Source organism: Scardinius erythrophthalmus, assembly GCF_964197995.2.
Source record: "Scardinius erythrophthalmus genome assembly, chromosome: 21".
NCBI classification, from domain to species: Eukaryota; Metazoa; Chordata; class Actinopteri; order Cypriniformes; family Leuciscidae; genus Scardinius; species Scardinius erythrophthalmus.
Genome location: NC_138241.1, coordinates 23,184,210 through 23,209,051, shown reverse-complemented (window position 1 = coordinate 23,209,051; position 24,842 = coordinate 23,184,210). Strand labels below are relative to the sequence as shown.

The window sequence follows — 24,842 nt, the reverse complement described above, 5'->3', positions numbered from 1 at the left end:
CAGAGAGGGCTTTGCTGCATTGTGCAATTATTGCTGTTGAAGTCTGCTTTTTTAAATTTCTCATATAAGTGTGTGTGTGTGTGCACGTACCAGGATTAGGGCCCAAATCAGGAATCGTGCCAGGATCCCTTTATTAATTTTACGAAAAAACAGAAGAATCTTTCCAGCCTGTGGAGACAAAAACCAAGATTATTTCCAACGTTAGACTTAATACTTTTTTAGTATAGCAAAAATGTATGTATTAGGCTAGCACTTTAGGCCAAATAGGTCATGATCCTCTTAGCAAACTAAAATAATTAATAGCAAATAGACTGCTGGACAATAATGCCTATTATACTTCATACTACTGATATCACGTTAGGACAGAGAGAGAGGATGTGAGCGGTGGTTGTGGCCCTGAAAAAGAGCTCAAGTTTCAACGCTCCCTGTGCAGCCATGCACGGCTGTGAAGTTGGCTGCGCTCGCTGATTAATTCGGTGATGACGAATGAACCTCAGCCGAGGACGCTGGAGCGGACGGACACAGACGGAGAGGCCGACACCTGCCGTGTTCTCAAAGACATGTTGATTGACGGGCTTGGCGCTAACTGTTTTTTGCCTCCGCCCACAGGGATTTCAGCAATGCAACTGAGTTTGCACGGCTAGTTCTCACCGGTCACCGGGACACTGTCACCATCAAAGGGTGAGAAACTTTTCTGACCTTTGCCAGAGACACACACATCTGTCCACAACAGCAAGGACCAGTGAGGTAGAACAGCTGTTTGTCTAAGAGTGTTGCCAGAAAATCCAGTTCTATATTATAGATTTGTCATTGCTAGTTGAACTAAAAGTGAAATTCATCAATGAGTCAAGAAGAGAAAATGCCGAACAAGCCAATGATCTATAGTCTGTCAAATACACGGTTTGGATAAGTCACATGTTGGGCTTTGGATTAGGTTTGGGTTTTCTTTCTCATTTGTCACTGGTTCACTTTTGTTCAGTTGTCTTTGGTAATGTCCTGCGATAAGTGAATTTATTTTTATTCAATTTATTTACAATTTTGGACTTATACAGCTAGATCTGAACCTTGAATTTGATTGGACAGCATTCCAAGTGTTTTGCAGTTTTTGTTTGTATCACTTCAATTGTTGTGGCATTCCGGACAAACTGTTAGGTTGCATTCGGAACTGCTTTTGCTGAACTATTTAGAACAATTAAACCAAAAAATTGTCCATGTAGTACCTAAAATGAAAATTACTTAAAGGGGGGGTGAAATGCTCATTTTCATCTCCTGTTAATCTTGAGTACCTATAGAGTAGCATTGCATCCTTCATATCTCCAAAAAGTATTTAGTTTTATTATATTTATAAAAGAAAGATAGGCTGTACCGAGTCTTTCCGGGAAAAAAAAGAGCGGCTGGGGGCGGGCCGTGTGGGCGAAGCTAAAGCTGTGCTAACGCGCCACACTAACAACACAGAGACATTTGAAGCAGTTTTACTCACCGCCCGGTTCCAACCACGACCGCGAACCTTTATCATTGCGACTGCTCGATCCTTAAGCATTAGACGATCTGCAAATCCGTCGATCTGGGCTTTGTTTATAAAACAATCATTGTCGAAATGCAGGGAACAAACAGTCTTACACAACTCCGTTGATGATGCTCTGAAAAAACAAACTCCATCCACGGGTCCCTTAACGCCGGGTTCTTTGGGAATCTGTGCAGGGTTGTCTTGCCCTGGCAACCAAAAACACTTCTTTGGTGACATTGACTTCCAAAAGCCGAGCAGAGCGCTTTGATGGCGAACTGCTTTCGCTCTCTTGCACTGGTCTACGAGTGCCGCGCCCGCGGTCTTCCGGGAGAAGTGCCCTTAGGACCCATATAAGGAAATTCCGCCCCAACTGACGTCACGCAGACCTCGAAAAAAACTTTCCGAAACTTGTGACAAACCGGAAGGACAATTTTTGGCACAGAAATACTCCTTCAAACGTACAATTTAATTTTTGAAACTTTGTCCATGTTTAGCATGGGAATCCAACTCTTTAACAGTGTAAAAAACTCAGTATGCATGATTTCACCCCCCCTTTAATATTAACTTCTTGTTTATAAAACTATTCTTGCTTATAGCAATATCACAATTGCTCATTTGAAATTGTTTAAATACTGGACTATATATTAAATTACCTGCATGCCAAAGAATCCCATGACTATGGAATTAATTGTACCCAGAACACCTTCTGGATCGAAGGGCTCTGTTGTATGATACAAGACCTAAAACAGAAAAAGTTGTGAATAAAGGCAAAACAATACCTGAGAACAGAATTTATACATATAGCATTTACTGTAATCCCTAAAATACCAATTTAATTGCCATTTTAATCATTTTAACTAGCTGTACTTCCACTTAAACAAGTGAACAATTAGCTGGTCATTATCGCAAAATAACCTCTGCGTGAATCTTCATGTCTACTCATTACGCATGTCAATATATGGACATATTGATTTGCAAAACACTGGATTGATACAAGAGATACAAAACACCACAGTGTAGGAAATTGGTTGCAGTACAACCATAATTTTTAGATCTAATTATGCACAAATATTTTCCATACAAACCCAATTGGCCAGTCACAATCAAGGATTAAGTTTTATATATTTAATGCATTGAACTGGTTAAAGATGATCAATACGTGATTCTCACCTTGCATGTTGGATACCAGAAGATATTGTCTTTAAATAACCACCGGTCTATATACGCGGCTGCTCCTCCTGTGCAATTGGGATATAAACCATCATCTCCAATACCACCAGCTCCTAAATATCCACTAGCAGAGGAAACATAACGCAATATACACTACAGTTCAAAAGTTTTGGGTTTGGGGATATTTTTATAAAGGAAGTTCACAGAGGCTGCATTTATTTGATCAAAAATACTATTGTGAATAATATTGTGAAATATATTATTACAATTTAGAATAACTGTTTCCTATTTTTAATTTTCAGCAGCCATTACTCCAGTCTTCAGTGTCACACGGTCCTTCAGAAATCCTTCAGGATTCTTTGATACATAGACAGTTCAAAAGAACAGCATTTATTTTAAATATAACTTTTTTAACGTCTTTACGTTTGATCATTATATTGTATCCCAATATACTGACCCCAAACTTTTGAAAGTTAGTATATGATTTCCTTGTCTATAAATGAATATATAACAGAAATGTAAAATAATTTATCATTCACCAGCACTGTTCACAGCACATATTGTTCCAAAAAATCTCAACAAAGAAACAGCCAAAGGTGACAGAGCAAGGTAAATCAAGATAAATCAAATGTTTATTTGAGGAGTCTTTGCTTTAATTATTTAGATGGAAGTGTGTTTGGAGGGAAAGCATAATTTGAATGCTGCATTGTGCTATAACACACAAGGACAATGATTGTGAGGTCAAAATGTTTTTTATTCAGGCAGAATTATCGTGCTCTGCATGTGATCGTCAATGTCATGCAGGGTCAGACACATTGAAAAAAAATCTTGAAGGAGAGGAGAAGGAGGACATAAATGGAAGGTTGAGCGGATTCAGGGAGAAAAACTGAGAGAGGTTGAGAAAGGATGATGAATCCTTACTCTCTGCCTCCTTTTAGTGCACATGACAGACTGAGATTGGCTAATTATCCCCTCTGAAGCGGCCGCCAAACACTCATAAATCACAGATCTCATAAGAGCCGCACAACACGGGCTTGTACGGCACAAACCCTTGAGCATTCGAAGACTCACAAACACAACAGCACACAAATGACCATATTGCGATGCATATATATGCGCATTCTTGATGTAAATGTCCAACATTACCTCCGTCCTACATATATTCTCAGCGGCACGCTTCTGTAATAATGCTAACATATATGTCACCCAAGGAATTAGCTTGATGTATGAATGACATTATTATTATGTTAATAAAGGGATGAACTGCAGTTAATTCTAGCTTGACAGACACATTACACATTAATGCACAGGATTTATATTCCATATCACAGTGTTTGTATTGTTCAGTGCGATAGTTAATCATAATTCATCACAAAGCCTGACGCTAATATGAACTCACGTGGGGCAATTTGGAACAGGTAGTAAGAAAGTGAGACACAGCCACATGGTCTCCAGCAATACAATGATGAGCCATTCAGGCCAGTATAAAACCACATCTTGAATGGGGCTCCACCACTTATGCTGAGGAGAACATGCAGAAAACATACAGGGGTAGAAATCATTCAGTCTTACACGTTATAAAACTCAACAGTAATAAGCTAATATAAAAAAATCATTGTCAACACACTGACTTCATTTTACTGTAACCTCTGGAAATTAATCATTATTTCAGAACAAGTGTCTTCCTGTACAGATGTCTGATCTGAGAGAAATGTGAGCCATAGAGTTTAACCCACCTCCCTCAAGGGAATCTCTCTGTGGGGAGAGAAAGTCTGCATCACTGCCAGAACAAAATAGGTGAAACCCAAACGCTGGAGCACTCCGGGTATCCGTAGCCAGGACCAGGATACTAACAAATTATACATATAAACATACAAGATTACAATTACATACTATTGATGGAAAAACACTCCAATATGATGTATTTTTAATAGGTTTGCATTTAATAGGAGTCAGCAAGCAAGTAAATGGTGGGCTTGTGTGTCTGTAGTAGCTGACAAGTTAGAATCTATCTTTGGATTCAACTCTGTCAAATATCAGATTTTACAGGAATATACTGTTCAGACCTTTGCTGTAAAATCAGTGCAGGCTAGTCATAATTCAAATCATTGAAAAATACACTGCATTGTGAGATAATACTGTAGGTCAATTAGTGCAAACTCAATTGTGACATGCAATTAAACAAAATTTGAAATTAAAAGAAATTTTGAATAAATGAGTAGCCAAAAGTGACAAAGAAAGAGTAAAGTAAAAAAATAACAATTGCAGAATTAATTCAAGTGATAGCACTCTTACACTTATTCAGCAAGGATGCTTTAAATAGATCAAAAGTGACAAGTCATTAATAATGATTAATAATGACAGTAAGAAATGCTGTTCTTTTGAACTTTAAATCATTTTTAACATTGATAATAATGAGAAATGTGTCTTGAGCACCAAATCAGCCTATTAAAATGATTTCTGGAGGATCATGATGTGACACTGCAGACTGGAGTAATGATGCTGAAAATTTAGCTTTGCCATCACAGGATTAAATTACATTTTAAAATATTAAATATTAAAATAGAAAAAGTTATTTAATAGTTAGTTATTTAAATGATAAGAATATTTTACAACACTACTGTTTTTACTGTATTTTTGATCAAATAAATCCAGCCTTGGTAACTTTTCTTTCAAAAAATCGTAGCTATCCCAAACATAGCTGTATATTTAAATCATTAAATCCCAATATATAACTGTCATTTAATTTCCCTGTAGAACTACTGTGTATCCTATACAGTGAATATACAGAAAGGAACTTTACTGTACATCTAAAGTCTGAACACTTATACAGGGTGGTGTATTGTTTTTCACTGAAGAGAAGATTTATGTTTATAACACAGACTAATGATGGTTATGCTGACACAGACCCAGGATGAGGTGAGAAGTCTTTCACTGCAGGAGAGTAGAGGTGTGATCTACCCTGCCGGAGACTAATAATGCTTATCTGAAGAGATTCTGGCGGGCAGGGTGATGTGAGGGAGCGATATAGAGCGAGAGATTGATGGTAATCTGCACATTAGTTAATTGAAAACCTCTTTGTGGCACATACGAAGGGCCAAAAGAAACAATATAATACTGATCATTGATCTAACAAATCAAATCAAAAGCGGAAACACTCCACCTCTGCACATAGAGACAGGAAGTGGTTCGGTGACTAATGGTATCTGTCAATTAAAACCCATATACACACACTTTCTAGAGCAAATCTGCTCTGCTCTGCTTTATCAATCAAAGAAATTGACAATCAGGAATTTAGCTAAAAGATCCGTTTTACAATCAACAATGTAATGATTTAAACCTGTTTAACTGTAAACTATGAAATTATGGAATGAAAGAAAAGGGTAAACTATGCAAAACTGGGACTGTTTTGGTAGATAAAACCATTAATGCACATCTTTCCATGATTATGCTTCTTTAAATTAAGTTCCAAGGATGATAATGGCTTCAGTGGCCAAGCAGAGACAGACTGACTAAATCTTCAACGGTGCCATGTGTAAATAGATCATTACGTCAAATGATTTTCAATGAATTGTAATACAATTGTTGCATTTGAATGCAGGTATATAGTGGGAAAATGGTTTCTAAACATCATTCTGAGTGATTCACAGGCTGAGGTAATTTCTGCAGTTTAGGGCAAAAGCTGTAATTGCATTACATGAAGTTCCATAAAATCCACTGTGCAGCTGGCATGATGAAACCCTATCTGTGATAATTGACCATTAACGGCAAGCTTGTTTTTGCTCTGCGCACCTCTGTTCAACGGGCCCAGATATTATGATTGCCACTGGATCACTGGAAAGTATCACAATATTTTTGTTAACTTAGTTACACATCCATCTTGGCAGACAGCTAATACTGCTTTGGCTAATGTATGAGCACTGCTCTGTACTGACCTGTCAGACAGTCCTCCCTGCCCTCCTTGCTTAACCCTGACAGACCTAATGTGCTGCTCTGAGGCCCCGGATTAGACATTTTGGCTTCTTTTCTTACATCATTAGAAAAGGCTATTGAACTTCATTTGTAAAACGAGGATTTGGTGACTTAGATATGTAACGCTTTCGTATTACGTGAAGAAAAGTTCACAGTCAGATTGAAAGGTGCAGGTCACTCTTTGTTTGGTATCAGTCACTGCCACCCAGAATAGAACAGCAGTAATGAGATTTCTTGCTTTCTATTGTGCTATGATAAATCCAATGCGATACAAGAAGATGCATCATGTCAATTCAAACTTTGTGCATGTGCACCATTGACTTTTTTGGACTTTCAAAGCAACTTACAAAACAAAACAATATATACAGTATATATTAATTAATTAATTGAAAATTAAACAAATTTCTCACATAAAATGAAAAATATGCTCAAAACAGCATCACTGGAAGATCAGATGCAGCTTGTTAGGTCAGGATTTAAACCTAAATACCCTTTCCTTCTAAACAAAAACTGTAGCACTATTCCATCTGACATTTATATAAAAACTATTTAGCAGTTAAACATGTTTTATCGGTCCTAAGGCACCAAGTGAACCAATGTCCCTAGTGTCCCTCAAAAATAAAATAAAATAAAATGAATACACTTCACAATAAGGTCCCATTAGTTATAGTGAATGCATTAATTAACATTAACTATATGAGCAAAACATTTGTTAAAGCATTTATTAATCCTTGTTAGTGTTAGCTAATAAAAATGCAACTTAATAGTTAGTTCATGTTAGCGAAGTTAAAATTAACATTTTTTTCAGTTTTAGTAAAAGTATTTTCATTGTTAGTACATGTTAACTAATGTTAACAAATGGAATCTTATTGTAAAGTGTTACCAATAAAATAAAATAACAACTGTTGTGGAGGAAGACTGAAAAATAATGTATGTATAGCCTACTCACAAAATCCATCTCTTGGGCTGTAGTTCATGAAGCAGAACCCGATGAGTATCAGGACGATGGTTCTCCAAGTAACCTTGCGAAGAAGCTGTAGCCATGAAACACCTCTTCTATGCATCGAGTTGAATGCTAGCACTACAGAAGTACCTATGATGAACACAAACCTTGCCAAAGGATTAAAGACAGTATTATTGTCACATCCAGAAACATACTGTGTCATTTCACCATTGGGCATCACTACTAATATGTGTGCATTTGGGATATTTGCCCTGGTTAATGTTCTGTTTTACTGATTTTTGTATGTCAAAAAACATTGAAGGAATAAGTGGTAGATTGAGTATGCGCAGCTTTCTATGAACAATCTTTGTCCTTAAACATTTCCATAACAAATAAACCCACAATTTAAAGTGATAGTTTGCCATTGACTTCCATAGTATTTGTTTTTCCTACCATGGAAGTCAATGGGGACCAGGAACTGTTTAGCTACCCATATTCTTCAAAATAACTTATTTTGTGTTCAACAGAGGAAAGAAATTCATACAGGTTTTGAACAACTCTAGGGTGAGTAAATGATTACAGAATATACATTTTTGGGTGTACTATCCCTTTAAGGCTGACGCTGCATTACTCTGCCTTTTTTGAAGAAGTAAATGGGTATTACAAGCTTCATACTCTCAGAGAAAGAAAGATTTAAGGGCATAGCCAAAGTAATATAAATGGTACTGGGTTGGAAAAGCCTTAAATCTGAATGGTTTTGAAGGGAGATCCAAACTGTTGGACTGAAGTCCCACTCTTTTCCATATTAATCTCCAAAATGGAAAGTAATAATTCTCCATCGATTCGTTAAGTACATGCTGGCAGCTCACCAAGGCATCACAAGATCAGCTACTGTGAGACCTGTAACGTACATGGAAAAAGACATTCACGCATGAAAATCACACACACTTCTGGTGCATGTCTGTCTACAGTTGCTGGAAAGTTGGCTGTTTGATTGACACGTAGTAAATTCATAATTAAATTGCTGAATGACTGACAAAATAAGTTTTATCCATATAATCACACTTAATTGTAAACAAACGGTGTCATTTAGAGCATACTACCTGATGATAAAAGATTGTGTGCCCTTAAAAACATTGTTTTCTCATTATTTTTCGATTTTCAGACAGCAATGATTTATAAATGCTCACACAGCCATGACAGAGGAGGCCTCACAGTAATATGAAAATCCATCTGCTTTCCCTTATGATCAATACAATTCTGCTGATATGATGAAGAGGCCATTATGATCCTTAAATTGAGTTCATCTGTGAATACTCCAGGAGATGTGCTTCGTAATAGACCCCCATTAAAATTTAACATGCAACCCCTTCTCATCTGCGTCTTTTGAGGATGTTAATCCAAACGACATGCTGTAGATTTGAAGTATACATTTCAAGCTGAATTAAGGTGCAATAAAGCACTTTAAATGTAAGTATTTGATATCAGTGGGTCTTTGTCTGTGAAGATTTATGATGTATCATTTTGCCTTTCATTTCATATTGGAAGCCCTTAATTAGTGGCATTTATTTCTATAAATAAAAAAACATTTAATATCTTAGAACACATAAGTGTGTATTGCAAGCTCTGATCCAGCCAAAAAAAGAAAGAAAAAAAAACGGAAAAGAAAGAAAAAAGAAAAACAAGCTACAAGGGTTGAACATGATAAATGTTAAAATGAAGCATTTAAGAGTCAAATAATTTTTTTAGTCAACAAATTACAAGCCTGCTCAACAAAGAAGTACTTTTGCTCACTGAGTGAATGATTCTTGGTTCATTTCAAACTAGACGAAAGCAAAAATCACATCACGATTCACTATTTTGTGAATCTCATTGACTGACTCAATAATACAAATTAATTAGTTCACGAATCGGACATCACAGCTCAGAAACACAAGAAGTTGATATCTGACAAAACTGCCTATAGATGCACACAAAGTGTTCCTGATTTTTGTCACATTTGCAGTCAGTTTAGCTGCAATATGGAGCCCTGTATAGAGTAACAATTAGAAAGCTCATCATAGATCATTATGTAACCTATCAGCAAAATAACCCACCATTCCATGGTGCATGTTGGAAGAACCAGTAACCACCTCCTCCATAGTTCACAAATACCATGACCGTCAGGGAGAATCTGTAAACACAAACGACACTGAAAATAGAATACAGAGTAAAGAAAGGCTACTATCCAAAAAGAATATTAAGCAAATATTAAGTCTATTAATGTTTCATATTGTTAATGATCAGAATTCAACAAAGGCAGTGAATTTATAGCCTACAACATTCACAAGTTGGGGATAGTAATATTTCCTTTTAACAAAATTTCTAGTTTTAATTAGTGAGGATGCATTTAATTGCATTATTATTTTATCAAATAATTCTGAAAAAATGTACTATGGTTTCCACAAAAATTCTAAGTAGCAGAACCATTTTAACATTGATAATATTAAGAAATATTTCTTGAGCACCAACTCATCATATTAGGATGATTTCTGAAGGATCATGTGACACTGAAGACTGCAGTAATGGCTGATGAAAATTCAGATTTGCCATCATCAGTTAATTAGGGCCCAAGCCCTGAAAGGGCGAAGGCCCTATTGTTTTCGTAAGGATTATTTTTTTTTTTTTCTTCATTATTTTTTTTTTTGCCTTTTTGCCACTTTTGGGGCCCTTAACATGCTCAAAAACTCTTGAAATTTTGCACACACGTCAGAACCTGCGGCCATCAGGGCCGGGCTGAAGCTGGTACCGGGGCGTGGCAGGGGGGCTCGACAGCGCCCCCTGGAATGGGGTCCGAAAACTTGGTCCATAAATCAAACACGCTTGCATGTAATAATATGAAACTCATTACACATATAGATCTCATCGGGCCGAACAACTTTCGTGCTCTAAGTTTTACAAAAGCCCAACAGGAAGTTGGTTATTATACGTTGTTTGGAAAACGCATACAATGGAATGTGAAATACTCCTCCTAGGGATTTCATCCGATCGCCACCAAACTCGGTGAGAATAAAGTCAAGACATTGAGGATCAATTCTTGCGAACAGATTTTTGATATCTCGAACGGTTTGGCCGTGGCGAGGAAACGAATTTATGGCGAATAATGGGACACAGGAAGTGTGTTATAACTTCTGCATACATTGACTGATCTTGATGAAACTTCAGCAGTGTATTCGTTGTAAGAGGCCGATCACATGGATGTGACTATTGTGAGTCAAAGTTATAGCGCCACCAACTGGCAGCAGGAAGTGTGTCACTTTCAAAATGCTTTGAAATCTCCCTCTTACTTTTACCCGATTTGCTTCAAACTTTATGTGTATAATGTAAACACACGGCAGATGTAGACCTGTGAAAGGATTATTGATATCTTAGATACTGTTGCCGTGGCAACGCATCAAATTTTAATATTCTTTTCGGATGCGTTTGAGACTCTTAGCATGCTTGAAATTGGATGAAACTCGACAGACACATAACACTTATTAGCCAGTAGACATGTGAAAAGATTCAGAAACGGGCGTGGCAGGGGGGCTCAACAGCGCCCTCTTGAACAGGGTCTGAAAACTTGGTCCATATATCAAACACGCTTGCATGAATTAATATGAAACTCGGTACACATATAGATTTCATCGGGCCGAACAACTTTCCCTCTGTCAAGTTTCACGCCAGCCCAACAGGAAGTCGGCTATTATGGGTTGTTTGGAAAACGCTTGCTGTGGAATGTGATGTACTCCTCCTAGAGAATTCATTCAATCACCTCCAAACTCAGTCAGCATGAAGTCAAGACATTGAGAATGCTAAATTGCGGACGGATTTTTGATATCTCGAACGGTTTGGCCGTGGCGAGGAAACAAATTTATGGCGAGAAAAGAGAGGAGACGAAGTGTTATAACTTCTGCATACATTAACTGATCTTGATGAAACTTTAGCAGTATGTTCGTGGTAAGAGGCCGATCAGATGGATGTAACTATTGTGAGTCAAAGTTATAGCGCCACCAACTGGCAGCAGGAAGTGTGTCACTTTCAACATGCGTTTGACAAAAGTGGGTGGGTTAGTTTTACCAACAGTTACAAAAATCAGTATATATATTGGTCTCACCGAGCCGGACAACTTTCTAATTTACAGTTATTAGCTCAGAGCAAAAGGAAGTCAGATATTTTGGTTTGAATGTGGATTTTTTGGATATTTCAGACTCTGAGTTTTTGAGCTACTCTTCCTAACTGTTTTATTTTATTCACACCAAACTTTTTCAAAATGATAAAGATACATTAAAGATGCTAAATTGTGAACGGATATTAAACATCTCAAACGGTTTTGCTATAGTGAGGGACTAAAGTAAAGTAACACTTAAAGCCTCATCTTCTAAAAATGTAATTAAACACCATTTATTTCTATATAAAAGTATAAAAATATCACAACTAAACCCATTTTATTCTTTTTTTTTTCAATTTAATAAATATTTATAAGTTTAAAAATAGTAATTGTACTATTTAGTCCCATAAAAGTCAAGTCATACATAGGGCTATACTGCCCTCTTGTGTTCAAAATCAGGTAGGCCTATTGTATCTACATAAAAATATACTAGGTATGTGACGGTGAGAATATTTTACCACCGGTTAATCGACGTGTGACACCGCTGGAGGCTTTTGAATCGCCAACTTAAAAACGAAAGTAAAATATGTTCGTCCACACTGACATTGATAGTGGTTGAGCGAGCGTTTCAAATGAATTCCTATGGAAGTAGGAATTAACTGAAAAACGTTCACTCTGTTCTGCTCGTTCCTCGCCGTGGATGCGCACCGTTATGAATGCCCGTGCAGCCATGAGCATTTTAGTTTAATTTTAAAATTAGCGCCTTTCGGGGGTTGATTGCTTGAAATTATTTTACAAAAGCACAATGTTGTGTTTTATTGCAACTGTACACAAATATAAGTTAACACTTTGCAGTTTGAATGTCGTCCTGTATAATGACAGAGTATGTTTTTATGTGTCCACTGTTCAATCGCGCCCACACCACACACACACACCCACCCACACACACACGGTTTACTATCTTTGTGGGGACTCTCCATAGATTTAATGATTTTTATACTGTACAAACTGTATATTTTATTTCCTTACACTAACCCTACCCCTAAACCTACCCATCACTGAAAACTTTCTGCATTTTTACATTTCCAAAAAAAACTCATTCTGTATGATTTATAAGCTTGTTTACCCATTGGGACCTCTATTTAGGTCCCCACTGTGACACGAGTCCCCATGAGTCTGTGTGCATTCAGGTTGAAGTCCCCACCGGGATAGAAAAACATGAACACACATACACACACACACACACACACACACACACACACACACACACACACACACACACACACACACACACACACACACACACACACACACACACACACACACACACACACACACACACACACACACACACACAAACACACATTCCAGCATTGCAATCTTGACATCGCAGCCTGTTCATTATAGCCTTAATAAAATATAATAATAAAATAGTTAACCTAACATATAAAAATTACACTGCTCTAAATAGTCAGTAGTACAATTCGTACATTCACAGTAAGCACCGCTCCACTGTGATGTTTCAAGCACATTTTTGCGCGTGTGAAGAGGATGATTTTTTCTGTCGATATTGGAACACGAGTGAAGAACAAAGCCTATAATAAAGAATAGTTTAGCATCCAAATACATCGCAAATGCTGAAACATTTTGATTCTAATGAGAGGGTTACGTGAGCCCAACAGTGCTTACTTTCGTTTTAATTTTTACATTAAATTTAAAAGATTTGTTGTGGGATATTTTGAGTGTATCATAAAATCAGAATAAGGTAATAAGGTTTCTGTCTTATATATATATATATATATATATTAGGGCTGTCAAAGTTAGCGCGTTAATAACGCGTTAACGCAAAATCATATTAACGGCACTAATTTTTTTAACGCGCTATTAACGCAGCGCGTATTTTCTGTTTGACCCGTGGCCCAACCCCTAGTTGGAGAAATGGAGATACACAGTGTTGCCAACTTAGCGACACTGCAGACCCCTTTAGCGATTTTTTCCCTTCAAAAAAGCGCCCAAACCATATTTAGTTTGTGAGAATCTACCGGTACCGCCGGTCGTATACTGCTCTCCCAGCACGCGCGCACCCTCTCTCTCTCTCTCTCTCTCTCTCTCTCTCTCTCTCTCTCTCTCTCTCTCTCTCTCTCTCTCTCTCTCTCTCTCTCTCTCGCGCGCGCGCTGAGAGCTGGTTATGTCTTAATGGGTCGCGTTTCAGTCACTATTTCATATTCATTCCGTTGTTTGACAACAGAAACAGTAAAATATACCAATGAAAACAGTTTTATTGAGAATTTAGCTTCATCAAAATGGGCATAGAGAGAGACACACTAATGTAATAATAAATAATAAATGTACATTTAGCATTTTCAGAAGAGCTGCCCTGTCATGCAAAAATCTCAACATGTTTGTGTTAGTGAATTGCTCAGTGCAAAGAAAGAGAAGTAATGGGAACCTGGTATTTCTTTGTTCTTTCTATATGTGTCTAATAGACATGAACAAGTTCTTTGAAAAACATCTATGACCTTTGAAATATGTCTCGTCTTCATGCTCTATGTTGACTATGGTTTCAATAATAAACATACATTTGCATAAAGCATCCATATTTATCCATGCCCATGTTGATTAGAGTATAACAAACTTGAAAAGTATTAATTTAAGGTACATTTAGAACAAATAAAAAACTTGTGATTAATCGCGAGTTAACTCATGACAATCATGCGATTAATCGCGATTAAATTTTTTAATCGATTGACAGCCCTAATATATATATATATATATATATATATATATATATATATATATATATATATAAAATATATATATAAATATAGCTGCGAGCAGCGATGAAGGGCCAAAGCCGGTGGCACCGCCACCCCGGTGCCTTTATGTAACTAAAGGCACCAGGGTGGCGGTGCCACCGGCTTGGGCCCGTAATCGCTGCTCGCAGCTATATTTATATATATATTTTATATATATATATATATATATATATATATATATTTACATTTAAAATATTAAATAATATAATAGAAAACAGTTAGTTCAATGGTAATTATATTTCTCAAGATATGTTTACTGTATTTCTGATCAAATAAATGCAGCCTTAGTGAGCATAAGAGACTGACTCCAAAGTTTCAAACTGTATACAAACAAACAAAACATATCTTTATAAAATATCCTCCGATCCCTCAACTCTCACTTTTACATTTGAGGTAAACTGTATCAGTATTATGGATCATAAGGCAAGCGGGTTTAGCATTTGTTTTATATATCAAAGACGAAATGCTGTGTAAGGTAATGCAACCTAAGCATTATGAATCACTCAGGAAATGAACGGTTGTCCTCTGAATCGCCCCACCCAGAAGTGCTGACTAAAGCCATCGGATGTAATTTATTGTAGACGTGTAACTTAGAGCAACGAAGCCAAGCTGCAACTTATTGTGCATGATGGAACGCTACATTGAATTAGCAGCAGCAGGAGATGTTTTTTATTGCATGTTTGCACTACGCAGCATAAAACATACCTGTGGACAAAAAATTGATTTTGGTGATCAAACTCAGAGGTAAACCCTCAGCTATTAAACTGACAACACGTAAATCATGATGTTGAAGTGTGTTCTCTATGGTTTCTCAGTATAAGAACATACTGAGAAAACAAAGCACCGTATAGACCTTCAGATAAACTTCACTATATCTAAACGATCTACATTTTTCCTTACCAAATTCAATTAGCAGATCAGGACAGAGACCATTACTGCTCCTTTTAGGCCTAACCTGCTGATACAAGATTTTAATCACATGCCATCCTCTAAAGAGCACTATTAAAGTAAGCATGCCTTTGTCTTTCTTGTCTCTCTCTCTTTCACACACACTTTCTCTTTCTCGCACACACACTTTGCGACTGCATCCATTAGTATCCATAGTAACAAAGACAAAGGTTAAGTCATTTTCAAGATGAGACTACAGCACAATGTTTGCTATATAGAATGTTATAGCCAATCATTTTAATTAAAAAACCCTCAGTGTTAGGGAGGCGTTCAATCTTCTAAAAAAAAGCCTTATAGTGGACATTAAATATTTTATAGCTTTAAGCTTCCTTTGTCTTTATGTCATAACCTGAATGTAATCAAAAAACTGCAGCAGACAGTAAAACAATGTTGTGTTTTTGTGTTGCCTCTCATTATCAATTGTTGTTAACCATAGTAAAAAAAATATATTTTGGCAGTAAGTCCCAGTGTATATTTGTCATTGTCATTTTATCCCAGAGCTATAGCCCTTTGTAATCCCTGAATGGGCACATTTGTGATTTATATATTTACTGCATTTCTCACAGTAAAAAATCCTGAGATATCAAATTAAACTAGTACAGGTAAAACATAATTGTGAAAAATTATTAAAACAGAGGAGTTCAATTTACATTCAAATTACATAGCAAATGCCAAACATCAAAAACAAAACTAAACCCGTTATTAAAAGTAAGGAGTTTCCTGCTTAGGAAAGTAATGGGTATATTTAACTAATTGGGAACATTTTGTTGTGGGTACATCTGCTGTTAGTGTAACTTATCATTACAAAACCACCAACCTCAATTTGTAATCACAAATATGAGGAAACTGGCTGCAGGCTTTTGGCTGGCGAGATTAAAAACCAGATCCTTTTAAAAAAATTAAAATGCAAACAAAGTCTACAGTTATACTATATATCATGTTGATGGCATCTGATGAATTGAGGGCGCTGTTCTTCAGCTCTGAGGAAAAACGTAGCCTCAACAATTTCACCAGGGCGGTGGGCAGATGACAGATGCTTCTGTCTTCAGTGAAAAGTTTTGACTCACTGCTGGACAGGCCATATTTCATGTTATACAGCAAGGGAGTTGCAACACTACGGGCTTTCTCTGGGTTGATACTCTCAGAGAGAGCCAAAGACATCTACCGACATTATTAAGTTTCACGTATAGCCAAATCAGGGATCCCATGTGTACTTTGCACAGTGTTGATTTTGTTTTGGACCTGCAATAACTGCAAAGCTCTTGTGAAATAGCATGCATTTGTTGCAGAATCCAATATTACCTCGACATCATGAATCAACAGACCTGACAAGCCAGCTGTGATGTCATCCTCTGAGTCTATATGTATGAGATGATGTCTATATCATATTCAAATTCAGCACTACTTCCACATTACAGAATACGTAGGCTGAAATGAAGGACGAAACAAAGAACCAGTCTCCAGCCACACTGATAAAACCATTAGGCTTAACAAGGAAATGGACTGTTTCATATACAAGAGCAAAAGCAGGTGTAGACTGAGTGGAACATCTGTTTTTATCAGCACTACGGTTTACAAGGAATATTATGAATATGAATGGAACATTTCTGAAAAGTTTCACATAAAAAGGTGGGGAAAATATTATGGTGACGGGCAATTCTAAGAACCATAAAAGCTTACTGTCATTCTTACTGTCATTGATAGTACAAATTGCCACTGCTGATTGCTATCTGAAAAGCACTTTTGCAACACACATGGATTATCCATTACACAAATCTCGATCTGGAAAGCCATATCCTCCCCAGCTCCAGATCTACAGCCTGCTGAATATGTGCTGATATGATGCCTGTATTATTACATCAATTACTGGGATGTGAGAGGTCAAAGCCACAGCATCTTCCTGTTTCGGGAGAGGCGTGCTTATGTGTTTGCCCCCAAGCCACTATCAAGCCCTGCTGGGCTTCCCGATTAAATCACATCACCCTTGCTCAACAGCAATCCACTGTTCCCCACCATAGAAGCAAAAGATATTAGAGTTGATGCCTAGAGCGACTACTAGAAACAATGGCTCGAGTGAGTGTATGTCCAGCCTGTGACCCCTTGCAATCTCCTTAGTCTCACAATACATTCTCTGAGTGAATGTGGCCATCAAGTTAATGACAATTGATAAATAAAGTTCATGGAATTGAGAGAGTTGAACAAAAATAAGTTGTTACCGTTTTAGTCCAAATAAATGAAAATTTTTTTTTTTTGGCACATACCCTCGAAATGTGTCCAGTGACTTCAGTCTGGATGACTTTGTTTTGCTTTTGTCCACACAATGTTCATTATTTGCCTCCTCCTGAAATAAGCAAAAACAAGTTTACTAAGACGCACACCAGTAATGTTTTTTCCTCTAAAAGATACTTAAATGCCCTATCTTAATCTAAGCCCTGTCTGTGAAACCGGGCCATAATGTAATATATATATATATTAGGGCTGTCAAATTTAGCGCGTTAATAACGCGTTAACGCAAAATCATATTAACGGCACTAATTTTTTTAACGGACGATTAACGCAGCGCGTATTTTCTGTTTGACCCGTGGCCCAAAACCTAGTTGGAGAAATGCAGATACACAGTTTTGGCAAATTAGCCACATTGCAGACCCCTTTAGCGATTTTTTTCCCTTCAACAAAGCGCCCAAACCTTATTTAGTTTCTGAGAATATACCGGTACTGCCGGTACTGCTCTCCCAGCACGCGCGCGCGCCTCTCTCTCTCTCGCTCTCTCTCTCTCTCTCTCTCTGCGTCTCGCGCGGAGGAGCAGCGCTTTAATTCAGTTGAACACAGATATTATGTTGCTTCTCTAATTTTACAAATATAGCCGAAATCAGAGCACGGATATTGTCTTTAGCTTATGTGTATTTGATTTCACCAGACGACGGCTCGATTATCAGAATTTTTGTGCAGATTAACGTCTTGGAAGGGAGAGCTGGTTATGTTTATTTGGTCGCGTTTCAGTCACCATTTCAAATTCATTCCGTTGTTTGACAACAGAAACAGTAAAATATACGTTTTATTGAGAATGTATTGAGAATTTAGCTTCATCAAAATGGGCACAGAGAGAGACAAACTACAATGTAATAATAAATGCTAAATGTACATTTAGCATTTTCAGAAGAGCTGCCCTGTCATGCAAAAATCTAAACATGTTTGTGTTAGTAAATTGCTCAGTGCAAAGAAAGAGAAGTAATGGGAACCTGGTATTTCTTTTTTCTTTCTACATGTGTCTAATAGACATGAACAATTTCTTTGAAAAACATCTATGACCTTTGAAACATGTCTCGTCTTCATGCTATATTGACTATGGTTTCAATAATAAACATACATTTGCATAAAGCATCTATATTTATCAATGCCCACGTTGATTAGAGTATTACAAACTTGAAAAGTATTAATTTAAGGTATATTTAGAACAAATAAAAAATGTGCGATTAAATGCGATTAATCGCGAGTTAACTCATGACAACCATGCGATTAATCGCGATTAAAAATTTTAATCAATTGACAGCCCTAATATATATATATATATATATAATTGTTGATGAGGAGAGGTGAGAATCCAAGTGCAGCAACAGTTTATTAAAAAACACAAACCAAGATAATCGAGACAGAGGAAACACCTCCAAAACACTTGAAGAAACCTTCCTGCAAAGCTACAGTACTGTGAAAAGTTTTAGGCACTTGTGTAAAAATGCTGTAAAGTGAGGATGCTTTAAAAAATAACGTCCAAAATAGATTTTAATTATTAAGTAACTTCTGTTAACAAAATCAAATAAATATTTGGTGTGACCACCCTTTGCATTTAAAACAGCTTTTGTCCTAGGTGAACGTGCACATAGTTTTTTAGGTAGCTTTGCAAGTAGGCTTCTTCAAGCATTCTTCTGGATTTAATCTGTGTCTGTTTTTTCTGACTCCACCTTTGCATACAAAAATCTTACTGGATTATTACAATTAATGGCAACAAGAATGTTTGGAAAAGTAAACTGATGTTTCCTACTGACACACTACAGCAAAATATATACTGTAGAAATACTGTAAATAACTGGAAATAATAATTTTGCACAGTAACCTACTATGTATATACTGTATATATAAACAATAATAGCATATATATCTTTAAGACAATGTTGCACAGAACTAATAGAATAATGATTATAATCAACACATTCTCTCTGGATTTAGAACTCCAAATAAATAAAATTTTAAAATCAGTCGTGGCTTTGCCCATGTTTGGGTAGCGTGAGCAGCCTCAAGCATGTTTGGAGAGCATGAATAGTTTCTCTCATTTCCAAAGGAAGATGTTCCCATTCACCATATGGTCTTGCGATGGCAGTGAGATCCATCAGAAAGAAATTAACATTACCCTCTTCCTGCTCTGGCTCTCCAAACAACTGCATGATAGGCCGCAGACAAAGCTAATCAAACTTTCAGACCAGGACAATCAAGCAATACCACAGAAAATTAACTATATCCACTACAAGGCTCCATAGACATCTCTATGAGCCATTTTCATTTTAGATGTGATCATCCTGGAAATTGCAGATTAGGACTGTTATGAACTAACCATAAACAAATTCACAGTGTTTGACGCATAACATATGTTCCTATTGTATGATGCATGAACCGTTTTGCCCTCACCATTTCCATGGAGTTTTGAGACCTGTGACAGCAGATTCGATTCTTTAGCCTCTGTGTACAGCTGCATCTGTAGAGGTATAAAACATTCATGTGAATTCAACTTAAACAAATGTTGTGTTTAAACATGAAAAAAAAAACTGTTTACATACACTGCCATTCAAAATTCAGAAATATTTTTTTGTGTTTGAAACAAGTCTCTTATGCTCACCAAATCTGCATTTATTTGATCAAATGATGCAACGGATGCTATAGGTCACATGATAATGACAACATGGCGGATATATTACATTCGAATTTCATTTATAAATACTACACACTTTCATATTATATAACTTTTTTTTTTTTGGTTGCAAAGCAAATTAATAAAAAAAAAACTATGTACATTTTTTTTAGAAAATGTAGTACCTACTATACAGTATGCGATTTTGGACGCAGCATGATACCTTTTTAAGGATTTTGGAACATTTGCAAAATTATAAATGTCTTTACTGTCGCTTTTGATCAATTTAATGCATTGTTGCTGAATAAAATTAATAATTTCTAAAAAAACTAATCCTACTTAACCCAAACTTTTGAATGGTAGTGTAAATACTCAAATTTGAAAGAGAAAAACAGATAATATTGTTACCTAAGTATAAAAGGCAAAGAGGCCCAAAATACAGTGACAGAAGCCAGAATCAAGAATGCCGCCAACAGCGCTAAAGAATCAATATCAAACACATAAGAGCAAAGGTTAAACACACTTTTTCTGCTGTTTCTGCAGTTATTGTGAGGGGAACTTGTTTTTAATGTTTAGCAATAAGGATCCTGTGAATGTTCCTTGCAGAAAGTAAGTAGTCTGTTAGAGTAATTAAAAGTAAAGGGTTAAAAACATGTTCAGTTTACACGATTTTCTCAGCCTTTGCTCTGAACAGCCTCTGTCACCCATGCTACGCCACAAGGGAGCTCTCAAGAATCCAGCAGTGTCCTTTTATGTAATCTGAAACCAGTCTATAGGCGTACAATCAATCTATGAAACCCTAGCCTTGGGTCTCCAATAATGCCATGTACTGAGGCGATATTTTCACAGTGCATGATAGAATGGATCATATTGGCTGCCAGAGGCCGTCCTCCATGATACTGGTCGCTTAGAGGAAGGTGTAAAACAGGAAGAATGAATGTGTCATATTCCAAGTATTAGGAAGCTACAGACGTTTTTATTGAGTTTGTGTACACTGCAAGATAAAACTGAAAATCATACTGAAGTGAGATCAGGAGCATTTGATGTACTTTTTCCACTTTGAGTTCAACATTGTTGCGTAATGCTTACGTAAGGTCTAAATTGGAAGCCCACCGTTTATCATCTTTTACAGTCAAAACATGGACAACACAGAATATAATGGCTAATCAAATGGACACGTTACACCCAGTGATCTCAAGCGATCACTGTTTGGTGGAACAGTGGAGGCCTTTTGCGGAAAAACAAACAGAGAAAGCACCATTTGATCAAAGTGTGAATACACTTGATGACATGAGGGGAAACAGTGAAGCTGTGATGATACTATAGTGACGACTGAGTTCAGGAGCCTGGACAAACTGGCCCTGAGATAAATAAACACGCCGTGTAGTGTACATCTAACACTCTGCCCACTTAAGAGTACTTTTAAACATGTCATGTTTGTCATGCCACAAATGTCCTTCAACTTGAGAGGTAACTTGAGAAGATCGGTTGCTACTAAGAAAAATATAGAAAACAAACTAACATTTTAAAACAGGTACTTTAATTTAGCATGTTTTGTTTATATGTAAGTTCAGGACTGTCAAAGTTATAATTGTATTTAAATATAATTTGATATTATTATTATTTTGAGATTATATATATATATTAAGAAGGAGGTCATCAAAAAGTTTGAAAACCTTGCTGTAATCAAGAGCTACCAAGCCTCCTTTGTAATACAATCAACGCTGATCATCACTGTCTAATAATCCTCAGTAAATTATACTCTTATTTCACAGTACATTTTTTTACACTAATTGCTGAAGTTGAGAATCAGCAACACTTAAATTTACTCTAATTTGCACAGTTCAGTCTAAATGTTAATTCGTATCTAAGCTTAAGCAGGCCAATTACTACATTTTTGTATAATTTACTGCCTGTATTCATCATAGACCCAAGATTGAGGTCAGAGTTTCAATTTTTCAGGCCAAGATGGGCTTAAAATAGTGTCACTCTGGGTGGTGCAATTCATTTGATTACAGCAGTTTTTTTGTTTTTTTGTTCAGTGTCCACTAATCAGTTCTTCTTAACATCTGCTGATCACTAGCACCATCACTTACGTTGTAAGAGCCCTTTGGAGCTGGAGTGTAATCACCAACCAGTCCGGCTAATGGAAGCTCATCATACAGCCGGGAGTTTAGTCACACTGGCCATATATCTGACAGATAATGGCTACTTGCCCTTAAAAGTCTGATCTACAACATAATCTGCACTATTGCAAAGTAGACTGTACATTATAGAGCGTGGTGCTTTCAAAACCCCATTATGCTTTAATCCTTCACGCTCCTCTAATGTATTTCCCACAATGCTCCCCTCCCGGGGCATCTTCCAAAACAAACATGGCAGAAAAGCTTTTCTTTGAGCTGTTTTTTTTTTCTTTTTTCCTTTTTTTTTCAAGAAATTAGTAGTTCATCGGATCAATACAGTCTCAACTGACTCCTGGGATATGAGGGAGGCACTTCCCTGCTGAACTTTGAAGCACAATACATGTCTTTTGGTGACTTACTTAATGTTGTTAATTACACAGTATGTATACTTACGCAGGTATGCATTATTCGGTCTCCTATCCACATTGAGAGAACAGGTTACATCATTTAGCAAGCTAGGCTGCCTCATCCAGAGAGAATAATGGCCAGCTTCCTCAAATGTCTGACTCAGACTAGGGAGGAGAAATAATGTCATCAACATGTAATAAAACACTGATCCATCCATCACATCCTTATAGTCATGACGACGGTTATTGAATTTTTTATGTTTTGTTTAAAAAGCTTTCCTCTTTTGAAATGTTATTTACATTTTCTGTTACACATCATCACCAGCATTTTCAAATGTATGAATTTGTTGTTTTCTTGTTAACCACAAATTGTTTGCTGACTGATGTAAGTAGCCTGTCATGTAAATGTTTACCTTAAGTAGTCCAAAAATCAACTTTGTCTTTATATTTATTAAAGTCAAAATGATTTATATGGTTTATCACCAATATTTTTGTATTTTCTGATTGTATTGTATATATAAATGCCTCGTTGTAGCAGCATGGAGCAGAATTATAACAAACAATGACATACAAGAGGCTGAAGAGGGCCATCTAGAGGGCAACGGAGAAAACTGCAACTTTTGAACCCATTTCACCTTTTTCATCCCCCAAAATGTGCACTATAAGCCTTTATTGATCGACCTGGGAATGACATAGTGGCCAGCATGTTCTTTAGGGGAGAAGGTAAATCGATAATGGCTCTGTCTGGAAAGGGACCTCGGTATCGATCTTAAAGAAGCCCAGGACTTGACTTCAGCCACAGTGTGGGAGAGATACTGTGACTTGTCTTATGAAATCAGACACCCTCGACAACTCGTTTGAAAATGGCCCAAAACTTGAGGGCTGTTTGAGGCCCAGGTTGTTTGTAAAAATGACTACGTTTTCCTGCTGGAAACATCCCAGCTAGGGTTCGTGAGAGGACCACGGGCTTTGATGTCTTAATGGTCTTTTTCATCATTATTTCAGTGTCAGCTTGTTAACCCCAAAATGCAGTGCGATCAATGCACAGTGAGTTATTCTTCAAAAGGCAGCACTAAAGCCAGGTCACATTCAAACACATGGTCATAAATAGTCTCACTGACTGCAAATGCAATTGGCTGCTATTGGGGCTATATATCTAGCCTATATGTAAGGTCCTTCAGTGTCAATTTAAAAAATAATAATATCTTAATATTCAGGATGATGTTAAATAATATATTTAATTAGCATGTTGAGGTGTAGCTCAAGGTGATTCTTACCCGCACAGAGTGCTGTTTCCATCCACAGGTAGCATTCTTAGAGTCAGTGTGAATTGTGTGCTCACCACCACAGAAATATTAAGACCATTCCCAACTGTGGCAAGGGGCTGATAAAGACACTATAGAAGACGTAGATATCTGTTATTTAACATTTATTTAATATAAGCCATTTTGACTGTTCAAGCAGGCTCTACAGGTTAGTATGGGAAATTGCATAAAGGTTTATATTGCTCACAAAATTCAAACTGTATTGTGAATGGAACAAATTTATTTCTATTTCTGTCTCTTTCTTTTTGGTACAAAAATGCTTGAAACACTCCTAAGTCACAATCAAGAAAATCAAACAACTTTGAAGTACCTTATAACAGTAATCTGAGGTGTAGTAAACACTAATGTTGTATGGAAGTTCATTATGGAATATTAGCAATGCCTCATCCATTTTCAGCTTGTAAACTAAAAAAAAAAGGACAGAGGCACTGAGATTGCAGTATCTTAACAATACAATGAATAGAGTTATTTCATGAATACACATTTTAAACAACTTGAATATCATAATTATGACCTACCTTTATGACGTATTTCACACATCCCTGCTGAGAGAAGAGTAAAAAAGAAAACATTCAAGATATTGATTATCTTCATTGTCGAAT

The 24,842-nt window shown here is 36.8% G+C and overlaps 1 protein-coding gene across 1 annotated transcript in view; it reads right to left on the bottom strand.

Moving 5' to 3' along the window:
- LOC308682120 (heparan-alpha-glucosaminide N-acetyltransferase) overlaps positions 1–24,780 on the bottom strand; it is a gene marked incomplete at both ends in the record, with an annotated part of 31,455 nt that extends 6,675 nt beyond the window's left edge. The window contains 15 exons of the mRNA XM_081351610.1: positions 91–168; positions 2,161–2,247; positions 2,678–2,801; positions 4,077–4,198; positions 4,414–4,526; positions 7,599–7,759; positions 8,462–8,492; positions 9,689–9,765; positions 17,747–17,826; positions 20,166–20,232; positions 20,794–20,863; positions 22,962–23,080; positions 24,193–24,311; positions 24,551–24,645; positions 24,759–24,780. Of these exons, the coding sequence (XP_081207736.1) occupies positions 91–168; positions 2,161–2,247; positions 2,678–2,801; positions 4,077–4,198; positions 4,414–4,526; positions 7,599–7,759; positions 8,462–8,492; positions 9,689–9,765; positions 17,747–17,826; positions 20,166–20,232; positions 20,794–20,863; positions 22,962–23,080; positions 24,193–24,311; positions 24,551–24,645; positions 24,759–24,780 (1,365 nt within the window). The remainder of the gene's footprint in view (positions 1–90; positions 169–2,160; positions 2,248–2,677; positions 2,802–4,076; positions 4,199–4,413; positions 4,527–7,598; positions 7,760–8,461; positions 8,493–9,688; positions 9,766–17,746; positions 17,827–20,165; positions 20,233–20,793; positions 20,864–22,961; positions 23,081–24,192; positions 24,312–24,550; positions 24,646–24,758) is intronic.
- Positions 24,781–24,842: the final 62 nt, after the last annotated feature.